The 19042-nt window shown below is 29.8% G+C and overlaps 1 protein-coding gene across 1 annotated transcript; it reads left to right on the top strand.

The window, feature by feature from the left end:
- The first annotated feature begins 7905 nt into the window (after nt 1–7905).
- Nucleotides 7906–18121, top strand: LOC132714416 (ras-related and estrogen-regulated growth inhibitor-like). The gene is made up of 5 exons (XM_060697305.1): nt 7906–8516; nt 14579–14709; nt 15220–15413; nt 17093–17216; nt 17740–18121. The coding sequence occupies exons 1-5, from the start codon at nt 8462–8464 to the stop codon at nt 17875–17877; spliced, it is 642 nt and encodes a 213-aa protein (XP_060553288.1). The 5' UTR covers nt 7906–8461; the 3' UTR covers nt 17878–18121.
- Nucleotides 18122–19042: the final 921 nt, after the last annotated feature.

Genomic DNA, 19042 nt, shown 5'->3' with positions numbered 1-19042 from the left:
ACGCTTCAAAACATAAATAACACTGTTTTGGATATCTTCACACTTAAATATCAAACAAAACAAACAAGCAACCAAACAAACAAACAAACAACAAATATCCAAGTCATTCTAGTAAGATAAAGCCATAACTCAGATATTAAGTAGTTACTTCCAAAAAGAATCATATTAGCTTTTTATAGAAGAAAAAGAACTTTTATTTATTTGCACTTAAGCCCTAAAAAGAGCCATTGACAAAGCATCAATATATATACATACAAAAAATAGAAACATGGCAATACGTGACAAGAAGTCGAGATGGCATGTGTATTTTTATACTTAAGATAATCAATTAAGTCAATTTAGAATTACTTTGAGGGGATGTATTCATTGATAATTTGACTTGAATGCCATGCAAAATAAGATAACATCCTTGTACACAATAGCAATTCGAGGCAAGTGGTCAACAAAATAATGTTTAGCATTTATTTTGGAATAGAGTTTATTACAGCGTTCGACTATATCATAGTATCATCATTGCCTTGAATGTTTTGGTATATACTTGATATATTTTGTATATGATTTGACTATAAATTTCTAAAATAAAATACAGTCTAACTTGCCCATGCGACCACGTGTATTAAGCGACTTTTGTCTTAAACGACCACTTTAAATTCCCCCCGATCATTTTCTCTCTATATCTTTAATGTATTAAGCGACTTTTGCTCAACGCGACCAGCGACCGCTAATTAGTCACCTAATTGACATCAATCTTTTCATTAAACGACCACTTTTACCTGTCAAGTAATTGTGTTTTTAGAGAACGCCACCTCGTTATGTCACATGTGTCAGCAATCAAAACACAACAATAAACGTGTGAAAAACTCTATTTCCCATACCGTTTTAGCGTATGCAAATGAAGTTAAGTATACGCGTGACGTGTATTATCCAATAATATCGGATAAACAATGCAACGCTCCGCCCATACTGAGCTGGTGTATACGCTTCGCTTGTTGACATTTAGACTGCATTGAATTGACCTTGAACTTGATCAGCCATTAAATTAATCGTAACAAATAGATGTAGTTTGTTTATTTCAAATGAAAAAAAGCACAACAGAAAACATCTTCACTACTAGGGTTTTCGTGTTGGAGACAAGGAAAAACAACGGAGAAATTAAAAAATCCTGGAAAAAATGTCAAACATGTACGTAATGGATCAAAACTGTTTTGTCAATAAATATCAGAACGTTATTTTTACATTTGCATCCGTTTAGATTATCGGAGCGTACTTATTATTCAACATTTATATAAAAATGAAGTTGAAAAACAATCCCATCGAATAAAAAGAATGTCATTTATAAATTTTGACTTTTATATCATGCTGACTGTCTTAAGAGACCGTTTCATTAAGCGACCGTTTTTGGTGTTTCCCTTGCCCGGTCGCTTAATACACGTTTGACTGTACTTAAAAGTATAAAACATTGTTTACTAAATAAATTTTTTTGGTGAAACACGTTTACAACTAAAATGTTTTAACAGATTCATATGTGGTTACAAATGAATTTCATTGCCGCATCAATGTGATCGTAAAACAATAATATTTTTTTGTATTGTAATAACTAATGTTTCACGTATCTTCACTTAAGACCACGTCTGTCTGTTTTCTACGTTAAAACAAATCTGCAAATGTTCTTTAAATTTCAACTGAAAATTTCATACTAAACTATTTTGTTCCGATTAGCCGGTTTTAGTGCCCTAAGTTTTGCATCTACTTTATTCCGAAATAATTACTTTAAACATTGCTAAACCAACCATTTTCTTGAAAGAAAAATAAAAATATAAATAAAACAAAACAATAAAAACATACTGAGTAGATGAAAATAAAACAACGTTAATTATACTTAAGCACGGAGTACAAAATACTTACACATATACGAAATGTTAGATTTACAATTATGATATCAATGTCTGGGAAGTAATCCTTGTATACATATATATTATTCATATTAACATATGGAACTGCTCTGTACCTTTAGTTTTTGTTTATAAATTTTTAAATACATCTGGCAATGTCAGATGCGTTTCTGTTAGTTTCTTAAAACTGACATGTGTTTCATCTTGGAAGTAAGACATCTTTAGAGATAAATACGATTGATGTCGTACAAGGACTATTACTGTTCGGTATATCAAAAAACAACAACAAAAGACCATGTGCTTGTTTACACGGTAACGGTTCACATTGTCTGTTTTTAACATATGAAATAATTCCGACATTTCAATTGGTTAACATTTGAAGCCTTAATATGTTACGGAATGTACATTTGGAATTAGACTTGTGAATCATGTCACTTACGGTGAAGGAAGTAAAAGTGTCGGCAAATATCTGCGTGCCCGGCAACATTATCATGAGTGGTTAACCTGTATATACATTAATTTACATCATAATCAGCCCTTCCGATAAGTTTGTTAGCCAATGGTTACAAAGAATTGATAATGTTTTCACAAAAGACGGCATGAACGATAATCAAAATTTAAAAGAATCACAAAATCATTTTAATGTTCAATTTTAAATTTATGACTTTCATTTAAAACTTTTTAAGTAATGATAGTTTAATCATACACGTATATAATGATAAAAATGCATATTGTTAATGAATATTTAAGTGTAATGATATTTCAAGCAACGAATGTTAGAATCAAACATCAAGTATCATGAAAATCATAGCGACAATGCATAATTATATATTAATAATGATTCGACGTACAAAAAATTAATTTGATTTACATTGTAAACAAAAAAGTAAAACATTATAATAAATGCGACTCCCTTTAGAAAGAAATATACCTAATCCAGAAACGTTACAACAATGGAAAATTGTGTGAAGCTTTCAGCAAAATACGAGTCCTCCAGCCCGTTTGTGCAGAGGGTCACCCGAGGTCTTCGTCCACCAGTAAAGCTGGAAAGTTGCCATATGACCTATACCGTGTTGGTGCGACGTGAAACCAAATAAAAATAAAGGATGAATAACGTTTAAAAGTGTCAAACTGTGAACAATTATATCGTTTATATAAATCAATGCCTTTTTTGTCTTATTTTGAGAAGATAAAACCTGATTCTTTATGTGAATGTGATCCTGATATAGATTACATAAATAAAAGCAGTTGAAGATTTTTTTCTCATTATATTTCATTTCATTTTAATTCATTTCATTTCAATTTTTTGCTTGGTTAAGTTGCAAAGAACAGACAGTCTTATCGATTTAAAAATAATATTATATGAAACAAAATGCAGTAAATATGAATGTAACCTGCAAACTCATTTTCAAAGATGTTTAAAGCCTAAAATATTAAAGCAATTTGAACAAAATTACTTTGTGTAAGTGTATTTGAAAATGAGCAAAGAGGAATTTTCATTGTTTTGTTTTTATACGTTTTAATACAATAACATAAAAGCAATATTTTATTGTTATTAACATATAGTTCAAGAATTTATGAAATGATTCAACATTTTCACTGCTTTTTTATTGAAATTAGCATATTCTTTCCTATTGAATAATTCAAAGAAAAATATATATCATTTTTAATACAACTGGCGACCATACTGAACGCAATCTTGGATACTGATCCGTTGCAAAATCGAAATTGTGTAAGTCTTTGAATTGTGTATAAGGGGAACTGTACAATTGCTTGGTAAAAGTTTCAGATATGGACAAATGTGTTGATAGCTGCCCTCATATTATAGACTAGTTGTATCAAATCGAGTATTTCTCATTGAATGTTTTTGGAACTAACAGCGCGTACCCAAACCCAAAAAAGTTTAATTTACTAGAAAACCATGCAGTTTCTAACATGTAGGTAATAATATACACATTAAATATACATTTCTCTGACGGAGTGACAATATGAATTTGTAGAAACCATGTCAGCCTTTAAAAAAATACAATAATGGATAATGGAAATTACATGTTCTTTAATCTTTTCGAATAAAAGTCGAAGTTAAATTCTGTTGGACTTGTAGCTATCTATGCAAAGTCAATGCGAAATTCGTTTAAATCAATTACTGACAGCATCGTGATAAATAACATGGCTCATTTTGTTTGCTTGGGGTTTATAAATGTCTGCAACTGATTAAAACATCTTTCAGGTCAACGAACACAAAAAAACCCAAAGCTTTAAATAAAACATTTCTCAATTCTAAAAAAATCCCCTTGTTACATGAATTTTATATAAATGAATGAAATAATGTTTGCAAAAATGTATAGTCTTTGAGTAAAAATAAATGAATCATTTACCAAACGAGACACTGAAAAATTCATAACTTATTTACTTATAAATTAATCGGTGTCAGTTAAACTTACAAAATGCAAATTGAAATTACTTAAAAATTGGTTTGGCCATTCGTTTTTTTGTTTGATAAATCTTTTAAAGAAGTCTTTGCGATTAAGAAACAACAACAAAACTTTATTTCCAACTGTTTGGCACCTCATAATCAGAGCACAATCATGGTCTTCCAATTCAAATATTACTCAGGATCTAAATAACAATTTTAAGCAGTATAAATAAAGCAATTTCTGAAACTTGTTGATAGTTCTATCCAGGTTTTGTTTCAGTTTTACATTTTATTCGTCCGCTATTAACCTAAAAGATTACAACACATAGACCGACTGAGGTTTAGCCATGCATTTAACATTTATGCATTACATTTTACAAATTCATGTTTATGTTTTTTTATTTGTAAGTTTTCAAACAAGCTTCGTTATTTGGAATGTATGACGCACTCTTAATAAATCCCACCACCACCCCTCAAAAAACAACATCAAACAAACAAACAAACAAACAAGAAACAACAAAACACCCCCGCCCCCTAAAAAACAAACAAGAACCAACAAAAAACCCAACAATAACAAACAACAACAAAAACAACAACAAGAACAACAACAAAAATAAATAAATAAAAAACACAAAACCGCTGATGAATTTGTTGAAAGATGAATGATACACATGTATCCAATGTGTAAATTTTACAATAACACTAATAAATTCTCACCACTGTTAGTTAAGTTAGTTAACGATAATGGCGCAGCTTTATTTATTATTATACAATTAGGTTCGGGATTTAGGAATTTGGCACTTTTATACCTGTAAATGTTGAAAACAAACGGTAATAGAATTGCTTTCACGCCAAAGGAGGATGTTTCTTCATTACAATTTATGTTCACATAAAACACATAGAGATATTTTTATTTCAAAATGTTGAAAAGACACATCTTACAAACTGTCATAAATATACACTTATATTGTATCTTAACTTATGAAATTATATATGCCTATAACATGCAACATATATATTTTTTCCTTAAAATAATACATTATCAAGTTTAAAACTTCTTTCTTTTCAACTCATTAAAGCATTGTTTACAAATAGTATATTCATACATTTATTTTTGTTGTTGTTATTACTTACTGCTTGATTTTATTTTAAGTAATTGAAATTGTATTATATTAGTTTATTTTTATTTGTAATAACGAGGTACTGAAAGTTTGTACACATTAATTTGAAACACACTCATTATTTTTCTCCGATAAAATTAACTGTTACAAAATAATCAAGATGAAGTATAAAGAGTAACGAAAATATTTAAATGAAGCAAACGGTCTAAAAAAACCCTAAGATGAAAGTACAATCAAACTGAAAAAAAGGGAAACTGACTGAGTTAAGGAATAAAACAGCGATAATGTTATTAAAAGATTTAATTCGTTCTGCAAACAGGTTAAAACTATAAATACATGTAAAATGCTTGTGTCAATATGAAAATTGTTGCATGTATTTTATTTAAACAATTCAATTCAATATTTTATTGAGCATATGAACATATTTTATGTAAGTCGGTGACATTTATGACAATGAGAATAGCATGAGTATGCTATTTTAATGAACTATAGAAATAAATAACAATATTCACATACACATGTATATAACCAATGACAGCATTAATATTGAAATAGAACCTATGAAATAAACCTAATCATATCAAAACAAATGATTGATACAAAGTATAAACACAAGTATAAAACAAAAAGGAACAAGACATATTTATTGTATTCAACACTCTCTCGAGTGCTGTATTTACATTTTTGTAATCAAAATGTGAAACCAATCAAGGCAAATGTTAAGAATAAAAGCTAGGCTTTATCTTTTTAAGAGTGAGTTGAACTTTCCTTGACTTGTAACAATCAGAATAAAGTCTCGAGGGTATCCCTGTAGATCATTTATTATAGTAATCGGGCTAAATATTTGTTATTTATAGGTTTTAAATAAATCACTATGTTTACACATGATTTATTTATGTCTTTAACTGATAAAACAACCCTTTGAGTTCAATAAGTTGGGAATAAACGATGATGTATGATGAACATGGGTTAACTTGAAATAAGAAATAGTTCGTATTCCGATATGTCTTGTAAGGTCGAACTAGTTTATCTTAGAGCATGATTTTTGGGTTTCTGTAGTAAAAGAGAATAATTAGCAAACAAAAGAACCTCTTTATTTATCCAGTGGAGTAGCAGTAGTAACGTAATGGTTTGAAATAACGTTAAATAATAGGTACAATTAGGTTTCAGGAGATGAACTTCTAGCCAATTTAAGATGTCTTATGTAATTATCATTATACAAATCAACTTCTGGCACAACCTTATCACAACCTATGATAACCATCGAATGAATGGATAACCTAAAGTTTGTTAACATTTTTGCGTGCTGTGAATATCCATATGTAAAAACAAACAACAAAACGAACAACATACAAAAAAACAAAAACAAAACAACCAAAAAACAAAATTAAAAACATAAAAAACAACAAAACAAACAAACAACAAAAACCGAACTAACTTTTTTTGGTCCCAATAGGTAAAATATGTAAAAATTATAAGTTCTTGTAAGTTATTTATATAGTAACAATATACATTAGTCTTTTGATTTTTTGTTTCTTCTTTCCTTTATTTTCTTGATAATTACTTTCAATAAATAGTGCATTCAAATTAAAGTTTTCAATTTAAAATTATTATGTGGCTTATCGAAAGAAGGTTACTTGAACACGACTGGTTTACAGTTAGAGGATAATAAGTTATATCTAATGGAATAAACGGTAAAATATTTTATACAATTTATAAACGGTAAAATTAGGATATTTCCATATTTTTACATTTCTTATTTAATTGATCCGAAATCGTCTATTTTAAGACATGTGGGTAATGTAAGTAAACAGAATAAAATGTTCCGGAACAAAACATATATGCTGCTATTTTAATTGGAGTTTAAACCGTTCGGCATTGATTTTGTTGATGGGGGCAACTAAGGAAATTTAAAAACAGTTATTCTAAAACATTTCGTAATACGTACACTTTTGCGATTTTAACATGGAAATGGTCAAATTTTGAAGTCTTTCTTATCCCCGATTACTTTTTACCTTTGAAATAAAGCATTCATTATCTAAGAAGACAAATTTTAAGTCAATAATTCATAATCCAAGAAGACAAACTACAAATAACGTAAGGAAAACTAAGTGATAACATATAAATTATTATTTTTTATATCAAAAGATTAATGCGTTATAATGAATAACATCAATACAAAATATTTTGCGTTCACTCACAGATGTTTCATTAATTACATACAAATTAAGATTTGTATTAAAATATACACTGGTATAATAAAGTTGCATGAAGTATTTAAATGGAAATTTAATTTTTACATTTTTTTATATAACATTTACTTTTTCAACCACCAGATTAATACAGTTTCCATAAGAATAGCCAATTTCTTTAATTTAATGTTGTGCTACCAATGAAGAAAGATCAACTTTACCTGTACGTATACAATTATTATAGCGAAACTGTCTACCTATAGGCTTTCAGATAGTAGCTTGGATTCGCTGGTATTTCTTTACTTTTATTAATTCGTTTGTTATCAGTGAAATTTTTAAAGTTTAAGGACAGGATGGTATAAGATAAGAATAAACTCGGATTACACATTGTAAACATTGGGTCTTTCGCTTGCACTTTTTCACAATAATATGGAGACTAAATATAATTTTGTTTGATTGTATTAAGTAATTCAAAGGGGATTATTCTTCATAAGTGTGTTTGAAGACATTTTTATTAGAATAAAGTGTTTTAATGAATATAGTTATAAATATTATTTCTAACATTTATTTACCTGGTGGTGTAAGTGCAGTGGTTTTGAGTCGTAAATTAAGTGCAATGCAAACTAATAAATTTCGTTTACATGTTTGAAAAGTAAATAAGTGTCTCAATGACTTATCAAATTAGTTCGATAAGCGATTCAAGTATTTTGTGATAGATATATAAAATATAATATATTCGGATAACTTTTGGATTTGATACAGCACAATGTTTTCATCTTTGAGAAATTCTTGCTATTAAGCAATCAACTGCATGCCACGCAATATATATGCAATTAAGTTATGAAAGGGACAGTTCATATAGTAGTCTTGGGGAAGGAAAATGTTGGAAAGACAGGTTAGTTATTAATGAATTTAATTTATGATCTATGTTGACAAATGCTTTATTAACTTATAAATAATATATAAATCTAAATATTTTCAATTGTTGCTTTGCGTTTCTAAAAGTATCTTTTTATCAAAAGAATGTTGAAATATCCTCTTTGCAATTTGGTATAAAAAACAAAAGAAACGTTTAACAATTCACAGAAACATACTTAAATTACTGTGAATCCAAACAAAGCAACTTCACAAAGACATCTAAAAGAATTTCACTGCTTTGCGAATCTCCGCTATAATATAAAGGAAACACAATGCTACAAAATTCAACGGGTTTTCTGTTGAAATATGCATTTTGAATTTTTTCAGCTGATTTTGGTTTTATTTTTTTGTATCAGATGGGCTTTAAAAAAAACTTTTTATAATAAAACAAGCCGTCCGATCTACAGAAGCACTTTATATTGTAGTACCGGTGCTACAATGACAGAGAAACTGCATAAAATGATTGATTTAGGTTCTTCGGATATACATTTTCTCTCTAAAGATGTGCAAATAAGCCCGTAAAAACTAATTTCACAAGAACATTTCTATCTCAATAAACTGATATCGCTTTAAAAATCCTCTCCGCATATTTACAATATCTGACCATATTTAACTTCCCACTCCGGATATTGTCTGGTATCAGCTGTATTTTTATGACTCATTGCTTATTTATTTCTTACTATCGATAATACTTATATTCAGTCATTAAAGACTGACACTTCCTGATATGAGAATTAAATACTTCAAAATTTAAGTCACAGCCTTTAATTAAAAAGATAACCGTGTTTTTTTCCCGCTGTTTAGCATTAATAAGAAACGAGCTGTTGATTTATGACTATATTTCTGCAAATTTTCTTTAATTACAGTTATTGTTTACAAAGTGTATAACTTAATCTTATAATACTGCACATTTATAACGTCGTTTTTCATTGGATAACCGTGACGTTTATATAGTTTTATATACACCGCTTGTCAATTTATAAAGAAATTTCATTTTTGCTTAAAAGGAAGTTTGCTGTATTATCAATTCGTTATAACGAAGGTCATATGATCGTATTTAAACGATTGTTTGAAATATAACCCGAGCCGCTATATAAACAACCGTTTATATATGGCCATATAACCTGCCAAAAATCTTTATAACTAATGAAATATTCAAATCTTAATAACCTGCAATAAGCACTCAAAGGTCATCATGTCCTAAAGTTTACATAACAGATTTATAATATCAGTGAAATGAATTATACAGTTGTGCGCATCAGCAATAAAACTGTTCACATTAATTGTAACACATTTATAAATCAAAAATTAAAATATACCTTTCAAGTCGTCCATATCATAGGCTAAAGTAAAATGTTAAAGCATACAACAATTGTTCTTTATTAACAATGATATAAAACATATATTAAGTGCTATTTATTACACAGTTTTTTATCATGTTTTGTTACATAATTATTTTGTAACATAATTATACTTTTAAAGCAGCACGCTTCCAGATAAATGCTTATTTTCGTGAAACATTTGAAAATGTAATTAAAAGTATAACATTGTATAGTAACCAAAAGGAAGCAACTTACACATTATCAGTGGCACTTATATCCCAGGTTAATTACAAAAAGGGGTCAAAATATGCAAAAATTACCCTTACTGGGTTAGTAACGCAGTAGAAATATTGTTACGCATAATGACAAATTAACCATTAATTGCTAATAACATGTTAACTATTACGTGAATCTTGAATCTGTCTACTTTTCCAAAAAATCTGAGTACATTTTTCTCAAGTTTGAATTTATTAAAATATTTTTGCTGCTCTGGAAGAATGCTGCTTCAAGTATATTACGGAAAAATTACTGTTAATGACATCTTGTTTATTTTATGTAGAAATAATTAAGTATAATGTCACTTTATCCAAAACAAAAGAAGGGAGAATTGCTCTACGCGAACATTATTTTATTTTGCATGTATTATTTAAATATATTTCAAAGAGTAAAAAACCGTGTGCGTGGTGTAGTCACAAATGAGATTATACAGCTACCTGTTGTTCACGAGTGAAATATTATTACATTAAACATACAAAAGAAGCAACTTCTAAACGTTTTTTTTTTCTATTCATTTCATGCTTTTTTGATGGTACCAATGAGATTTTACTGAATTTTGCTTCGTGCTTTTGCTCTCCCTTATGACCCTTCCTGACGTCACTAAATCGTCATATGGCTTAACTTGTTAACACCAGAATTTGACATCCCCATACAATATTAAAACACAATACATCCAAATTTATGCTTATTGTCATGAAAATTTTGAAAGTATATTTAAAAGTCAAATATTGTTAAGTGAACAAGGAAACATATTTACTCATTGCAAACGGTACTTACTTTCAAACCACGTAAATTACTAAAAGGAATTCAAAATATACAAAAAAAAAACTCTTACGCAGTAGTCACGTAGTAGAAAGATGGAGATAAATATAACAAAATCAGTCATTAATCGCATATATATTTTAAACTATTACTTGAATCTTGAATCTTTTAACTTTTCTAACAATCTATAATCTAAGTTTGATTTTCTCTCGAAATACTGTGGTTCATCTAAAGGCATGCGGCTTAAGGCTTATATTGCATCTGAAATCGATCTTTCACTAAATTTAAAAAAAGAAATCTATGCATTATTAGCCTGCTGCGAATTTCCTTTTAAATTATGAAATTAATTTAGATTCTATTGAAATCATAAGCTGTTAGATCTACCCTTTTCATTATAATTTTAGCCTGAAGAGTTTTTTAAGGCTTCTTTGGCCCTTATTCAGAAACGATAATCTCAGTCTCAAAACTAATACACGTAAGGTCACCTCAAGTGACGCTGGAAGTAACTGACAGTGCGAAAAGAGGTATTCGTTTTGTTTACTCTACCCTATCTCTCGTAAGGGGGACTTCAAAAGTTGACCGCTTGGTTTGGCTGCTTAACAACAATCAATGTTCATTGCAAATGTGCAAGCAGGTCGTGTAAAAAAGAGTGTATTTCACAGAAATGAAAGCAAATTTGCTAAAAGAATTACTTGATAAAAATCTTAATGTAATTGAAAAAAACAAACAAAGAAAACCTGATTTTAAATCTACGCCCCATAAAACAGAAGCATTGCGAGAAATTGTAAAAGATTTAATAGTTTTCAAAGAATCAATTCCAGAACAGCAAAAACACTTAGAAAATGTTGTGAAAACCTGAAAGACTGAAAGCTATTGAATTTATGCTAACTTTATTTGAGAAATAGCATCCAATTTCAATGTCAAAGTGATAAAACAGAGGTGGTAGTGTGGTCAGGGCACATATATTCATATAGTCCTACTGACTCTTTCGACTTTATTATTATATAAAAAATCATAACATATACAGTATAAATTGATATCTTCTAAAACGATTGCCCATCGAAGGCCTATTGTGTATATAGTGAGTGAACAGGGGAAAGTCAAAATAAGTTAACGTTTTGTCATAATTCCTTTCAATTTTATAATTTACTTCGAGTGAACGATAAATAACTCGCATTGCCCAGGGACACTCCCATTAATATCAATCGGAATTTATCTATAACGTTCAATTTATAAAAAGAGTAGGACATTTTTTTAAATCTTGGATAGATTGATATCTTATTCTAAACATTTTTAATCACCTTTATAACTTTCAGTTTTTGTAATATAAAGTCAATTCAGCTAAATTTGACAATAAATAAATGAGCATTTCACTTTAAAATAAGAGAAAAATAAACCACATGCGTAGAATATGACTTACTATTCCGTGATAGTTCTTTTAGTTACAGAAACCTTTACCTGCATATAAGCAAAACAAAATCGTGTTAATTATGATATATAAACAGTTTTTTCCAGCCTGTCATTTTAAACATTAAAATATTTCATGATCTATGGCACGTAATCATATGTAACTGTTTCCTATGCTCTGGGAAAACTTCAGGTAATTATAAAATTCTTCAGTTGAACTTCATGATTAATAATTTAAATATCTGATTAGTGTTTGTGTGGTATCTCGGGTAACAGCAGGTGTTTTGTTTGAATAATTCCTAGAATATGTTTAATTCTTGTTATCTAGTTTACTTTCAATAATTTACCTTTATTACGTTTTAAGATCAGTGATCATGACTGCGTCTGTTTAAGATGTACAACTAATGGTTATTTATATCATGTTTTGACACGAGAGTGATCTTAACAAATTTGTTTTCCGATAAAGCGTATAAAGTTAAAAGCAAGCAAAAACAAATTTTAATTCTAAACATGCGTTTATCAATCTTTCATACATATTGCCAAAGTAAACTGTAGTGCTATCAATGTAATTAATTGTATGTTCAAAATATCATACTTATTTGTTTAGGACCATGTGGCGGCTTTCTAGCTTTACTGGTGGAGAATGACCTCAGGTGCCCTTCCGTTCATTATTTAAGCTGTGTATGAACCATCGACGTTCCGTAAGCTAGCTGAATAAACTTAAATATTTTGTTTTGGATAGCAATCAACTAACTAATAACAACAATCCTCTATGAATGAATAAAATATGATGTAAAATTATTTTCTAAAGTTGAATTATCATGCGATTTACTACTTGTTTAAAGGCCAATATTGCCTCAGTAATTGATTTTAATTCATACCTCAAAAGCATTTTATTTGTGGTCCTCTGTTATAACTTCCAACAAAAAGTTACTCATTGGGCAGTTATATAAAACTAACTTTTTCTTCTGTTGCTTTTTAGCAAAAAGTAAAGTTATAGTGATTTAGTATTTTGTATGTAATTCAAAATACTGTTTTGTTTACATTTTGCTACTTTTATGACAAATCATTGCACATTAGCGACATGCTCTAATTCCGTAATTTAAAGGTTATAAAATTAATATCTGCCATTTCTACGAAGGAAATATTCATTTGTTTCTGAGGTATAATGTGCCTTAAGGCACTAACAAAATAAAATGTGAAAAAAGGGGGAAATACATGTTTTCTTAAAAAATAACTCTTCCAAATAACTTTTCTAAATAAAACACTATTTCGATATCATTAGATTTAAAGTGACGAAAAAAGTAAATAAATAAATATAAAAATAAGCATTTACATTCACATGAATGACAAAAAAGAGGCGCCACCTCGTGTATTATTGAAGCACGAGCGGACACCGACCTTTTGTTTAACACAGCTTGCCAAAGTTAACTGAAGTGCTATTAATGTAATTAATCATATGTTCAAACTACCATACTTTCATGTTTCCGTTTTGTGTAACAATCAAAGATTAAAAAATCACCAGTCAGACTTTGAGTATTGTACACATAATTCATTACACTGAAAAATGTTTTACTTTTATTGATGCTTATTTCAAATATCTTGAAAAAAGTGATCTATCGGAAGCATTAAAAACAGCAAAATTACATAATAATTGCAGACTGGATGTGATTGAGTCTTTCAAGTTTGACTGACACACCTTTATTCACTTATCTGATGGGGATTGGTTTTTAAAACTGCACTACTCACAAACATCACACACCAATTTCAAATTGCTTTTCCTCATCATATTCTATCAAAGTATTTCAGATTGAATGAAAAAAATTCTTTTGTTGTTGATGTTATAGGTTATTTTTCACAACAACTTCATAGAAATATACAGCTGATAATTTATGATGAAAGATGAAAACACCTCATTTGATAGAACATACTAAAAGTACAACGTCCGTCTCGTGAATTCCAGTTCAACAAGATCAACAAGGAAAGGCGGCGTTCAATGAACCCCCACGTGACCCAGCAACAAGGCAACGTTTACATTTCTAATTTACTTTTAAAATGTATTCACATTTTTACGTTGTTTTAAAAAACAACGTCCTGTTTTTGTTTGGGGTCCGCCTGGGATCCTTGCCACTGGTTCTTGTTGCTGGGTCATATGTGGGTTGCGTTCATTGAACGCCGCCTTTCCTTGTTGATCTTGTTTATCATATTTTAAATCATAAACATACCAATATTCAATACTGTTTGAATTGTTCTTTTGTTTTGTTATTTTCAGCGGTAGCTGTCCGATATTTAACCGGAAGATATTTGACGGAATACGCACATGCACCGGAAATGACGTACGAAAGAAATGTCAATGTCGATGGGAAGCATGTTCCACTTAAAATCACAGACATTTCTAGAAAAGTAAGACATATCTTTCGTTTTTGTCATCTTTAGAATCATTAAAACAAAATTCTATGTGAATTATTCATCTTGATTTTGTTCAGTTTAATATTGTTCAGTTATATATCATCAAAAATGCAAAATTGGATCTGATATGAAAGCTTCTTTGTTTGTTTATAACTGATACATAAAACAGTTATCAGGTGAAAGAGTGCAGTCTTCATAGTTATAAGCATATTTCAACGTCATATTTACCAGACAAAACACACATGCCAGACCCAAGAAATCTGTGATATCGTTTGCAATAAAGGAACGCTCATAACAAAGTAAAATATATAAATATTTATATAAAAATGGCAAGGTACAGATAAACAACTAAGTGCATCTCTTAAGTGTAATTTGTTATATCAAATACCAGGAATTCAATAAAACTACGCCACAAACGTATTAGATATTGATATAGATCAATTTGGTCAAATATGTCAGTTCTGTTTGTTTATTAAATATTTTCGTACTTCCTTTTTTTTTCAGCAAATTGAACAGAGATCTGGAAACAAAGAGTTCCTGAACAAAGTAGACGGTATACTTGTAGTATATGCAATAAATGACAGGCATAGTTTTGAATTTGCTGAGGGCATTTGTGAATGGATACGACGAGAAAAGAAACCTTCCGCACATGTGCCTGTTGTTTTGCTAGGGAACAAAGCAGACTTAAGTCATATCAGGTGAGGAATAAAGTAGCGCGACTATAAAAATGTTTTATAGATACTTATTCGTACTAACAAGTGTAAGTTTTTTTAATTGCACAGTACTGTTGGTTCCAGAAAGTTTATTCGTGCGTTTTGTGTGATATGCAGGATCTGATCTCATTTCAAAATTTTCTATTTTATTAACTTTGGCCTATTGTTTTCTCGTTTAGGACACATGTATTTTTATCTTTGGGGACCATATGCCGCTTTTCATGGAATGACACTAACGATTCACATTGAAGGTTCTATGATATCCGCCCTCTGAACACGTCTCCGGTCGATTCATAATTCCAAATTTCACCAATTTATATTAAATGTTGAAAACTGTTTCAGCCGGTGCTGGGGACGTGTTGGGCCTTCTTTAGGGTTTCTGTTATTCTCTATTTTATGGTGTTTTTTTGGCGAATTCAAACTCTTCTCTAATTCTATATAATGTGTTTTATAAATAGCTTGAGAAAATTAAAGCACCAAAAAGTTATAGCATAAAAAATCGAATGTTTTCAATCCTTTTCATAAATGTTTTTCACATCATTTACCAAACAATATAGAAAAAAAAACGGAATCTTTTAAGTACGCTGAAAACGGGAAAGTTTACGTTAAGTATTAGGTGTATTTTCTTTAGAAGAAATAGCGTGACTTTTACCAGCGTAGCCTTTCATATAAAACAATAATCCAATTCTGACCTTGAAGACATTTATCATCGGAATATACACTATAAAGAACAAAAATAAAAACTTATCAGTATTTAATAGATCTACCGCATGTTCAAAGACGGCACTCATATGTGCTTCACATAGTTGGTGATAAGTATTTATATATAGTTCTTGGTTAAATACTCAATAATACATACACTCTGATGATGTTGAATGGTAATATTTGTGTACTGCCTTCCTATTATACTTCTCCGATCTTTAATCCTGTTTTCATCCTTCTTTCAACACCCCTTAATAAAGATACTTAAACAATTACTATATACGATAGAATAAAAGACCTTACTTTTGCGTGATTCTGTGTGGGTTTTGATAACAGCTCAACACATTTTTCAAGAATCTAATCTCTTTTATCTTGGTTATCAATATATCAGCTAAAGTATGTCTTTGTAGTGTAATCATGATGACATATTCACGTGTAAGTTCCTTAGTTGATAAAGTTTTTGATGAGTTGCTTATTAAATACGCAGAACACTTGGTAAAAAATAAAGATTGCCTTTCAAAAGTAACAGGAGTTAAATTTTGGATGTCCAGTCACGTGACACATAATACTATCAATATACAGTTTCTCACAAGAATAAAGATATGTTTATCATGCGCATTCAGTAGGGAAATGGATGAATTATATGCGCAATATAAGGACCAACCAAACATTTCCTTATAAGTGACAGATCAATCGATGAATGTTGTACGCTGACTGAAACATCATAAATATAAAATCGTAAAATTAAAGCTTTCAATAATAATAAACAATACTTTTTTAACTGCAATTTTTCAATCAAAACATGAAAAGTGGGCATCAGTAAGGGGACGTTGTCTAAACAAAAACTAAAATCAACTCAGTACATAACTGTTTGTTACAATTCTGAATAAAATAGAAATTGGCTCAGACTGGTGTATTCCGTTACGATAAAAACATCAAAAGAGATTTTTTGTCTTTAACAGGTGTGTTAGTTGTCATAGAACGGAAGAATTGAAATGGAGGCATGATAACTACATGATAACTGAGTGCTCAGCTTCTACAGAAGTTGTAGAAATAAGCAATGTCTTTAATACACTTATCAATAGAGTAAGTATAAAGATAAAAGGTGGTAAGTTGTTTGGCAACCATTTAACATTCCCACGAAATTTATATTCCTTTTACATTGTTTAATTAACTTTAATAAGGCTTGTTGTAATAAATCAAACATGTTTAATTTCTATTTTAATAAAGCTAATTGTAATAAACCAAACATTCATTATTCATTTTTTAATATAGAAAGTTTTAATGAATCAAACATGTTTTTATTTATTTTAATAAAGCCAGTTTTAAGTTAAAAATCAAACAGTTCACATATGTGTGAGTTCTTACTCTTCTAATCATCATTCTCAATAAAGTAAGGTTAACTTTGAGTGTGATTTAATTGTAATTATCTGTTCTTGTGGTTGATTTATTTTCAGCAAACTATGTAATATGAATAAGTAAAACTTGCACCTTAACCGGTTTTTGTTCAGGGTGGTGAATATCTATAACATTCTTTTACTGGGTTATGATATAGAATTTCATACAAAGGTGTTGTATTGTGCTAAAAATACATTTATCGTCTTTACAGATCTTAGAAAGACGAGAATCCTCACTGAGATCACCAAGACGTCTTTCCCAGAATCCATTAGGTTCACCAAAAGTAATTCGTGCATCAATAAAACGACGGTTTAGTGTCTTTACCAGAGAACGAACTTCAACTATGTAAATGTGATATACTTGTTATTTGTGTACTTGGATCTTTCTATCTTTATTTCGGTGTAGACATTATTATGCACACCAGTATAAGGAACACAAACAGTTATATGATAAAGAATTCGAGAAAAAGTACAGATTTCTTGTATGTAAATCTTTCAGTAATAAATCCTTAATTGATATACATATACAGATTAATGAGCCGCGCCATGTCAAAACCAGCATAGTGCGTTTGCGACCAGCATATATAAAGACCAGTCTTCGCATATGCGCAGTGTAATCAGGATCCATGAGGTTCGCTATCCGTTTATCTACTTGTAATAGGGGTTGTAATCGAACAGCGTGGATCCTGATCAGACTGCGCGGATGCGTAGGCTAGTTTGGATCCATGCTGGTCGCAAACGCACTATGCTGGTTTTGTCATGGCGCGACTCATTTGTCTTCTGAGATTCTGATTCTCACGCATTGTTTCACAATACTTTGGAGATATCCGTTTATATTTTACACATTTATTGAATAAATTTGTAAAAATTTTATGAACTGTTATCATTTTATTAACATCATGAACATAATCATTATATACGAGAATACAAAGTCTGCCATTACAATGTTAATACAACTTGTTCATGTATGGAACGTGTTCCGGTATTCTATTTTGCTTTTTTATAGTTGAGTGGTTCTAGTATTCCTTGCTTGAATATGTATAAATCACCATAAGGAAATGTTGCTATGTCGGTTCATGACATCTGTTCTCCTTTCAAAATTCTATTTTATTCACTTGTGGCGATTGTTTTCTTGTTTAATTTATTTTGGGGACAGTACGCCGCTTTTCATGTAATGGTACTAACGTGTCACATTGAATGTTCCATTGTAACTACCGTATGAACACATCTGCGGATGTTTCTAAATTTATTTAATCCATTAAATGTTAAATGTTGCATTCAGCTTACGTCGGTGCTTAGGGGCGTGAATGGTAGCTTGCACTTTCCAGCAATGTCAATGAACAGGCTCAATCAAACCAAACCTGTAAGATTTCAATTACCGTTTTGGACGTTCTTGATGATTATGTATTTCTCTATTTTCATTCAGTATTTTAATGTATTCATTATCTCTGATAAAAAAAAGATAAAAACCTTAAAGCATACGTTGATAAAATAATTCGAGTGCCCTTTTTAAAT

The sequence above is a fragment of the Ruditapes philippinarum genome, unplaced genomic scaffold, assembly GCF_026571515.1.
Source record: "Ruditapes philippinarum isolate M1 unplaced genomic scaffold, ASM2657151v2 ctg8262_1_1_1_1, whole genome shotgun sequence".
Lineage (NCBI taxonomy): Eukaryota > Metazoa > Mollusca > Bivalvia > Venerida > Veneridae > Ruditapes > Ruditapes philippinarum.
Note: the sequence above shows the minus strand (reverse complement) of the source record. Positions and strands in the feature narration are given on the sequence as shown.

Excerpts from the sequence above, each read along its gene's own strand:
- LOC132714416 (XM_060697305.1), top strand. The coding sequence starts at position 8,462 with ATGAAAGGGACAGTTCATATAGTAGTCTTGGGGAAGGAAAATGTTGGA. Across the intron at positions 8,517-14,578 it reads GGAAAATGTTGGAAAGACAG|CGGTAGCTGTCCGATATTTA; the intron begins GTTAGTTATTAA and ends TGTTATTTTCAG. Across the intron at positions 14,710-15,219 it reads TCACAGACATTTCTAGAAAA|CAAATTGAACAGAGATCTGG; the intron begins GTAAGACATATC and ends TTTTTTTTTCAG.